Here is a 9159-nt window from a genome sequence, read left to right as displayed (position 1 = left end):
CTTTAGTTTGAAGGTTTAAATTAAACAGAAATTTAAACAGAAATTTATGAGATTTACTCTCATGAGTTGATTTTAGCAAAATTCAATTAGAAATTGCGTTGAGAGCTTTTGGTTTTTTTACTTCATTTTCAGGGTAGAATGGAGATTTGAATCACTAAACTATTTTTTGATGATTATCGAATAGTTTTAAATGGTTTGATTGTTGTAGCATGGTGCGTTTGGATTTTAGGTTTAATCCGACTCTCCATTTTCCTGCATATCTATTGATTATTTTTTATTTTTTTGGGTTTTCAAAGTTTAGCAAAATTTCTTTGAGAGTATACTTTGCCCCCCTTTGTTTCCCTATGTTACGTTCTTTGGGTGATTTGAAAGTTTTTGGCTTTCGATTACTGTTCTCATCCGCGAGGATGTTATAGGTCGATTTTGATTGATCTAGTTTCTTTTCCTTTTTTTTTTTAAAAAAAACCATAGTTATTTTTTGCAACATAGCAATCCCTAAATAGATGGTACATAGTTTTATTGTCTTTTGTGTTATGAGGTGGAGAGTTACGTAGGAAACTAAAAGTGATTCCCGACATCGGATGTTGGGCATGGAAACTTTAATGAATATAGAACTCGATATTGACTGAACTACAACCTTTCAATGTGACTCAAAGCATAAATTGACTCGACTCGACCTGAGCATGACCCGAACTTTGTTGACCCGTAACTGGTCGACCCGAATGACCCATCTGAAACCACTCAATCCGGAATATGACTCGGGAAAACATGACTCTAATTGACAATATAAAACTTGAAATGACTAATTTGAAATCACATTTAATATTATTTTCTTCAAATAAATGGAATCAATTATCAAAATTAAACTATAAATAAGTAATAGTAAAAAATATGCTCGAATTGACTCGACCCAACTGTGATTCGATTGACCCGTTTAAAAGGTCCACCCTTATGATTCGTGCAAACCCCGAGTCAAAAAGCGAACATTCTAGAACTTGCCAAAAATCGGCTAATATTCTTCGGACAGAGAACATTCGAGAACCCACGTCCTGGACTTCTCAAACCCTTCCTTTGTACTATATAAACACCCAAATCTCCGCCACTCCCTCCAACTCGTTCATACTCGTATTCTTCAATCGCAAACCCTAATTTTCAATTTCCAATTTCTTAATCTATTCTCTGTAACGCAGTAATTTCATAATATTGTGAACTACAATGGCTGGCAAAGGAGAAGGTCCAGCTATCGGAATCGATCTCGGTACAACATACTCTTGTGTCGGAGTATGGCAGCATGACCGTGTCGAGATTATTGCCAATGATCAGGGTAATCGTACCACTCCATCTTATGTTGCTTTTACTGATTCTGAAAGGTTAATCGGTGATGCTGCGAAGAATCAGGTCGCTATGAATCCTATCAACACCGTTTTCGGTATGTCTTCATATAATCTTCTCTCTTTTACGCTAGTAGTTTTTTTATTATTTGTTGATTTACTCAAATTTTGTATTGTTTTGTTGATGCTAATCCAGTAGTTTTACATTGATTTATTATGCAAATCTTGCAGTTTTACACTGATTTTTTATGCTAATCTTGTAGTTTTGCATTGATTTATTGTGTTAATTTTGGTTTGATTTTGAAAATTGTATATTGTTTGAGTGATTTCTACCTGTATCAAATTGAATCTAGATTTCATCAAATTAGAATCCTATGTAGTGATTTTAGTTGTATACCTGTATTTATGCGTTGGTTTATGAAAAATCTGGATAATTTTCGATTGTTTTGGTTATCTATTTTCGCGAATTGGCAATTGTTTTCTCGAATATTCTGGACGTTTTGTGATTTTAATCAAGTAAAAACACCTTATACGCGGATAAAGTTGAAAGTTAATTTTGTTGCAAATTTGAAAATTCTATTTATTCCAGTAATTTCTTCTTGTAACAATTGAATTTGAAATCGGTCAAGTGGCATTCATCTGGCTATAATTTGGCAAAATATCTGTAGCTATCGTGGATGTGAATTGTTCTATCTTAATTATTATTGTCATGGGAGCTTTCAATTTTAAAATTAAGCATTTGATTTAACATGTTTGATATCTTAATGCTGATCTCTGATGTCTTCACTTGAATGTTTATTGTCATTATGTAACAATTTCCTCACATGCCTATGCGGTCGTGATTGTGTCTTGTTATTGTCATGGGAGCTGCAATATTTCAATTGTAATGTGAATATTCGTTATGTGTTGATTTTCTTACCTACTGCTGTGATCGTCCTTATGACAGATGCAAAGAGGTTGATTGGGCGGAGATTTAGCGATGCATCAGTTAAAGATGACATGAAGCACTGGCCATTCAAGGTTGTTGCCGGCTCAGGTGATAAGCCGATGATTGTTGTTAACTACAAAGGCGAGGAGAAGCAGTTTTCTGCTGAGGAAATCTCTTCCATGGTTCTCACTAAGATGAAGGAGATTGCCGAGGCTTTTCTTGGGACGACTGTGAAGAATGCTGTTGTTACTGTCCCTGCCTATTTCAATGACTCCCAGAGGCAGGCCACCAAGGATGCTGGTGTTATTTCTGGTTTGAATGTTATGCGTATTATCAACGAACCTACTGCTGCTGCCATTGCTTATGGTCTTGATAAGAAGGCCACAAGCACTGGTGAGAAGAATGTGTTGATTTTTGATCTTGGTGGTGGGACGTTTGATGTGTCGTTGCTTACTATTGAGGAGGGTATTTTTGAGGTGAAAGCTACTGCTGGTGATACCCACCTTGGTGGTGAGGATTTTGACAACAGGATGGTCAATCACTTTGTTCAAGAGTTTAAGAGGAAGAACAAGAAAGACATTAGTGGAAATCCGAGGGCATTGAGGAGGTTGAGAACAGCTTGTGAAAGAGCGAAGAGAACTCTTTCTTCAACTGCGCAGACTACAATTGAGATTGATTCTCTCTATGAGGGTGTCGATTTCTACACCACTATCACTCGTGCCCGTTTTGAGGAATTGAACATGGATCTTTTCCGAAAGTGTATGGAGCCTGTAGAGAAGTGTTTGAGAGATGCCAAGATGGATAAGAGCACTGTCCATGATGTTGTTCTCGTTGGTGGGTCGACCAGAATTCCGAAAGTTCAGCAGCTTTTGCAGGACTTTTTCAATGGCAAGGAGCTTTGCAAGAGCATCAATCCTGATGAGGCTGTTGCTTATGGAGCTGCTGTTCAGGCTGCTATCCTGAGTGGTGAGGGTAACGAGAAGGTCCAAGACTTGTTGCTTCTTGATGTTACCCCTCTGTCTCTTGGTTTGGAGACAGCCGGAGGTGTCATGACTGTGTTGATCCCCAGGAACACGACTATCCCGACTAAGAAGGAACAGGTCTTCTCAACCTACTCTGACAACCAGCCTGGTGTGTTGATCCAGGTGTACGAGGGAGAGCGAACTAGAACTCGTGACAACAATTTGCTGGGCAAGTTTGAACTGTCGGGCATTCCTCCGGCTCCCAGAGGTGTTCCTCAGATCACTGTGTGCTTTGATATTGATGCCAATGGCATCCTAAATGTGTCAGCCGAGGACAAGACCACCGGGCAAAAGAACAAGATTACCATTACCAACGACAAGGGTAGGCTCTCTAAGGAAGATATCGAGAAGATGGTTCAAGAGGCGGAGAAGTACAAGTCTGAGGATGAGGAACATAAGAAGAAGGTTGAAGCCAAGAATGCGTTGGAGAACTATGCTTATAACATGAAGAATACAGTTAGGGATGAAAAGATTGGAGGCAAGCTTTCTGAAGCAGACAAAAAGAAGATCAATGATGCCATTGATGAGGCCATCTCATGGCTTGATGGTAACCAGCTTGCTGAAGCTGATGAGTTTGATGATAAGATGAAGGAACTTGAGAGCATTTGCAACCCAATTATTGCAAAGATGTACCAGGGTGCTGGCGGTGATGGTGGGGCTCCCATGGATGATGATATCCCTGCTGGTGCTGGTGGTGCCGGTCCTAAGATCGAGGAAGTCGATTAAACTAATTTCTTGTGACTTGGCTTTTATTAGTTTATTGTTGTTTTGATGCCCGGTTTATGAACAATTTTTGGTTAAATTTTTTGGGATGTTTCTTAGATACTTGTTACATGTTACTTGCAGCTGGGTTCGTTGGAACTTCAGCTGTTTGTTTTGTTGTCATTTATGCTATAATTAATAATTAAGTAGTCTTAGCTTTTGGCTCAATGATTGTCTAAATTTGTCAGAAATCACAATAGAAAATTTGTTAATAGTGCTGTTTAACATGATGGATGGTGGTTACTTCTACCATGGCTCAGGTTTTGCAGCCTGACTCACCTCGGTCCTGCCAAAAAGATATGTTCTATAGCCCTCGGTAGCTGGCTTGATCATTCACGGGCCGGTTCAAGATCAGGCCTAAGCTAACTCGTCCTGGCATGCCTGCTGCACATGCCAAATTGCCAATTTAAGGTCAGGTGGCTAAGTTGGACACTAGACGAGGTCTTCAGGTCTACTACTGAGACCTGGTCTACTAATCATCTAGGTAGTACCGACACGGATACTGACACGACACGGACACGCGATACGGCATCTCATGAAATTTAGGACACGTCACAGACACGCGATACGACCTCTCATGAAATTTAGGACGCGGGATTATAACCCATTTTCATTTCCAAAATCAGAAACTAACTTATAATCAACTATTTCGACATCTCATTACTAGTCTAAAGAACATCATTTACTGCTAATTCAACTTATTTCCCCACCAAATTCAATCATATAACAATTTACGCCATTACCTTAAATTCAACTTGATTCCGTTTGAAGGTGTGTCTAAATACCATGGATACGGCTCAAAATACCATGGACACGGGTCGGACACGTGCCCAAATAAAAGATGAAAGTTAGACACGGCTTTACAAGTATCCGACACGTTTTGACGTGTGTCGTGTTCGGCACGCCGATTAGGAGGAGTGTCCGTGCAACCTAGCTAATCATGACTTACCCGTTCTTGAACTTTATGGATGATAACATTTAGACCAAGTCTTCTGCGATTATTGGGATTTCTTTATACTGTTCGGTTTAGTCTAACCTTGAGCCGGGTATGACCAGTCATGGTGGCATTTACACGGCTTAAACTCAAGACCTTTCAATTAAAAGCTAAAACAAACGTTTACGAGTTGATCTAAGTGTAACATTTAAATGCCTTTTGTGTAGAATCTTAGATTACTGAGTTTAGAACCAGTCTTCGACAGTTTGACCCCCTCTTTTTATTTACATAAAACCCCAAATTCTCTCCATATTATGTTCTATCTTGGCGTTGACATTGTGCATTTCTGAAGAGTGCACTACAATGGCGGGTGAAGGCGAATGTCCGATCATCGGAATTGATCTCGGTACAACATACAGTTGCGTCGGAGTATGGCTGCATGGCCGCGTCGAGATAATTGCTAATGATCAGGGTAATAGAACCATGCCGTCTTGCGTCGCTTTTACGCATACTGAGAGGTTGATCGGAGATGAGGCTAAGTGCCAGGTTGCCATGAACCCTAACAACACCGTCTTTGGTATGCCATTTTCCTCCTTTTACTTCCTCTTATTTTCTTTTTTCCCATATTTTCTTATTGGGATATTCTACGGTGTACTCTCGAGTTTTTCGGTTTTCTATAGTGTACCCCTATATTTTTGAAATTCTATGGTGTACCCCCGAAGTCTATACATTAGTCTATACCATGGCCTTATTTATTATCTTTGATATGTTATTTTCTTAATTGATCTATTATCGTTTATTTACCGTTCCAATTACTCGATAACCTACTCATTTACTTATTAATTCACCAAATTATCCATTAACAAACCAAATAGTATATGAATCTAACTAAAAATTCATCAAAATTCCATTATCATTTCATGAATCATAACTAAGGATTTTAATAGTAATTTAAGCTTATAAAAAGTGATTTGTAATACTTTTCACATAGGATAGTGATAGAATATTAACGAGTTATAATAAAGGTCAAAATACGGTTGTTTGATAGTTATAAAGTTAATGAAGAGTTAAAGGAGGTCATGATAGAGAAATAAGTAAGAAGTTTAGGGGTAAAACGTAGAATATATAAAAAAAATGTAAGGGTATAATATAGAAAACCGAAAAACTGGAGGGTACACCGTAGAATATCCCTTTCTTTTTTTTGTCTTTTCAATTTCCTCGTGTATTTTCATTTTCACTCTTGTATGAAATTTTGGGTTGTCCTAGAACCGCCCCTGCCGATGTGTATTCTTGTTATGTGACGATTGTCTCACTTGCTGTTGTGTTGGTACTTGTCACAGATGTGAAGAGGCTGATTGGTAGGAGATTCAGCGATGTATCAGTTAAAGATGACATAAAGAACTGGCCATTCAAGGTCATTGCAGGCCCTGGTGACAAGCCCATGATTGTCATCAACTACAAAGGCGAGGACAAGCAGTTTGCTGCCGAGGAGATCTCCTCCATGATCCTCACAAAGATAAAGGAGATTGCTGAGGCTTATCTCGGATCCACTGTACGGAATGCTGTTGTCAGTGTCCCTGCCTATTTCAATGACTCTCAGCGTCAGGCCACCAAAGATGCTGGACTCATTGCCGGCTTGAATGTTATCCGTTTAATTAATGAGCCTAGTGCTGCTGCCATTGCTTATGGTCTTGATAAGAAGGCCACTGCCACTGGTGAGAAGAATGTGTTGATTTTCGATCTTGGTGGTGGGACCTTTGATGTCTCATTGATTACGACTGAGGAAGGTATTTTTGAGGTGAAAGCTACAGCTGGAGACACTCACCTTGGTGGTGAGGACTTTGACAACAGAATGGTTAACCATATTGCGAAGGAGTTTAAGAAGAAGAAGAAGAAAGACATTAGTGGAGACCCTAGGGCTTTGAGGAAGTTGAGAACTGCTTGCGAGAGGGCAAAGAGAAATCTCTCATCCACTGCTAAGACTACCATCGACATCGATTCTCTTTACAAGGGTATTGATTTCTACACCACTATCACTCGTGCCGATTTTGAGGAATTGAACATGGATTTGTTCAGGAAGTGTATCGAACCCATTGAGAAGTGTTTGAGAGATGCCAAAATGGAAAAGAGAGATGTCCACGATGTTGTTCTTGTTGGTGGGTCCACTCGGATTCCAAAAGTTCAGCAGCTCTTGCAGGACTTTTTCGATGGCAAAGAGCTTTGCAAGAGCATCAATCCCGATGAGGCTGTTGCCTATGGAGCTGCTGTGCAGGCCGCCATCTTGAGTGGTGAGGGCAACACGCAGGTCCAAGACGTAATTATTTTAGATGTCACCCCTTTGTCTCTTGGTTTGGAGACGGCTGGGGGTGTAATGACGCCAGTGATGTCTAGAAACACGATAATTCCAGCTATGAGGGAACAAGTGTTCAGCACTTATTCCGACAATCAGCCTGGTGTTTTAGTCCAGGTGTACGAGGGAGAGAGAACCCGTACCCGTGATAACAACTTGCTGGGCAAATTTGAGCTCTCGGGCATTCCTCCTGCTCCCAGAGGTGTTCCCCAGATCACAGTGTGTTTTGATATCGATGTAAATGGCATCCTCAACGTTTCAGCCGAGGATAAGAGCACCGGGCAAAAGAATAAGATCACTGTCACCAACGACAAGGGTAGACTCTCCAAGGAAGACATCAAGAAGATGGTGCAAGAGGCTCAGAAGTACAAGTCCGAGGATGAAGGTCACAAGAAGGTGGTCAGGGCCAAGAATGCACTGGAGAACTACACTTACAAAATAAGGAACACAGTGACGGATGAGAAGAAAAAGATCGATGATGCCATTGACCAGACCATGTTATGGCTCGATGATAACCAGCTTGCTAAGGTTGAAGAGTTTGATGGCAAGATGAAGGAGCTCGAGAACTTTTGCAAGCGAATTTTTGTAAACATGTATCGCGAGGTTTTCCTGGATTGAGGAAGTCGACTAAGCTCTTTTCTTGTGACTTTCTGGTTAGTGTTGCCATATTTGCTACACCTCGTTTCTTGCAGGTGGGTTCATTCATATGGTTAAGTACTTAAGTACTGTAAATAATCATTTCTTTATAAATCTTGGCCTGATGTTATGAATCTTTGCTTTATGCTTTTTAGATGTTTGCGTTAACTAAAAAAGTTCATTATCTATAAAAATTTCTGCAATGCATCCCAAATCCCCAATGAGGCTAAATTTGATTTTCTTGAGTTAGCAGTTGACTAACTAAAGGGAGGATGTGTCAATGTGTGTACTGTTTAGTAGAACCAACCGAAAATTTGCACAATTTTTAAGTTTTGTTAATCTAATCGATTTAAACTGAAAATGTCGGGTACAACCTCATTTAATTTACACAAATTCTCATTGAAGACATGACATATCCGTCACAAGCTGAAGACGGATACCATTTTACCTCACAATGTACCCACTTTTTCTCTCTCTGCAACACTATTCATGTGGTCCCCTTTCTCCACTAACTCATTTTGTTACCATTTTATCTCACAAAATATCCGTCACAAATGGTAACCCGTCACAAGGGAGACCAATGGTTTAATTTAACCTTAAAACACTGATCAAGTGAACGGTTCATGATCAGTTCATTATTAAATTAGTAGGTCTCATCACCCATGAGAGACCGTCTCCCACTAATTTAATGGAAGACATAATAGGGAAAAAAGAAATTCAGTGAGTCCCTTACCCCATGTGAGATGTCTCTCAGTAACGCTATTGAGAGACCGTCTCTCTGAAGTTTTTGTGTTATTAAATATTTCGATCAAGTTATATTGGGCGAAGTTTTTTTTTTATTTAGGTTACGAGTTCAGCTCGGATCCCTAGTTCGGGCGTTCAACAGAGTACGCGTTATTTGGATCGGCTCCAAGTTTTGATCCTTCCCAATAAAATGCGGCGGTTTTTTTGGTGCCAAGTCATTCCATAATGTTTATTGCCAGGCACAAAATCTCATTATAGACGGTCCATCGTCTATAATTAAAGACGGGTCAAATATAATACGGAATACCATATTTCTATTAGGACAAGCAACAAGTGGGGTGGTGGGGGCAAAAAATGTCACCACTTTCAAGCTCTTTGACCTGTCTTTAGCTATAGACGGATATATCCGTCTATAGCAAGACTAGCTGATTGTCAGGGGAATGATATACTCC

General features: G+C 39.8%; 2 protein-coding genes across 2 annotated transcripts; both read left to right on the top strand.

Moving 5' to 3' along the window:
* Positions 1-960: 960 nt before the first annotated feature.
* On the top strand, positions 961-4211 carry LOC141592589 (heat shock cognate 70 kDa protein 2-like). Its single transcript, XM_074413319.1, has 2 exons — positions 961-1429; positions 2278-4211. The coding sequence occupies exons 1-2, from the start codon at positions 1216-1218 to the stop codon at positions 4005-4007; spliced, it is 1944 nt and encodes a 647-aa protein (XP_074269420.1). The 5' UTR covers positions 961-1215; the 3' UTR covers positions 4008-4211.
* A 970-nt stretch (positions 4212-5181) lies between these two features.
* LOC141591254 (heat shock cognate 70 kDa protein 2-like) lies at positions 5182-8071 on the top strand. Its single transcript, XM_074411605.1, has 2 exons — positions 5182-5554; positions 6318-8071. The coding sequence occupies exons 1-2, from the start codon at positions 5341-5343 to the stop codon at positions 7943-7945; spliced, it is 1842 nt and encodes a 613-aa protein (XP_074267706.1). The 5' UTR covers positions 5182-5340; the 3' UTR covers positions 7946-8071.
* Positions 8072-9159: the final 1088 nt, after the last annotated feature.

The sequence above is a fragment of the Silene latifolia genome, chromosome 7 (assembly GCF_048544455.1).
Source record: "Silene latifolia isolate original U9 population chromosome 7, ASM4854445v1, whole genome shotgun sequence".
Taxonomy (NCBI): Eukaryota; Viridiplantae; Streptophyta; class Magnoliopsida; order Caryophyllales; family Caryophyllaceae; genus Silene; species Silene latifolia.
This window is presented reverse-complemented; position numbering and strand designations above follow the sequence as displayed.

Coding starts and splice junctions, on each gene's coding strand:
- LOC141592589 (XM_074413319.1), top strand. CDS start 1,216: ATGGCTGGCAAAGGAGAAGGTCCAGCTATCGGAATCGATCTCGGTACA. Junction 1,430..2,277: donor TCCTATCAACACCGTTTTCG/GTATGTCTTCAT, acceptor TCCTTATGACAG/ATGCAAAGAGGTTGATTGGG.
- LOC141591254 (XM_074411605.1), top strand. CDS start 5,341: ATGGCGGGTGAAGGCGAATGTCCGATCATCGGAATTGATCTCGGTACA. Junction 5,555..6,317: donor CCCTAACAACACCGTCTTTG/GTATGCCATTTT, acceptor TACTTGTCACAG/ATGTGAAGAGGCTGATTGGT.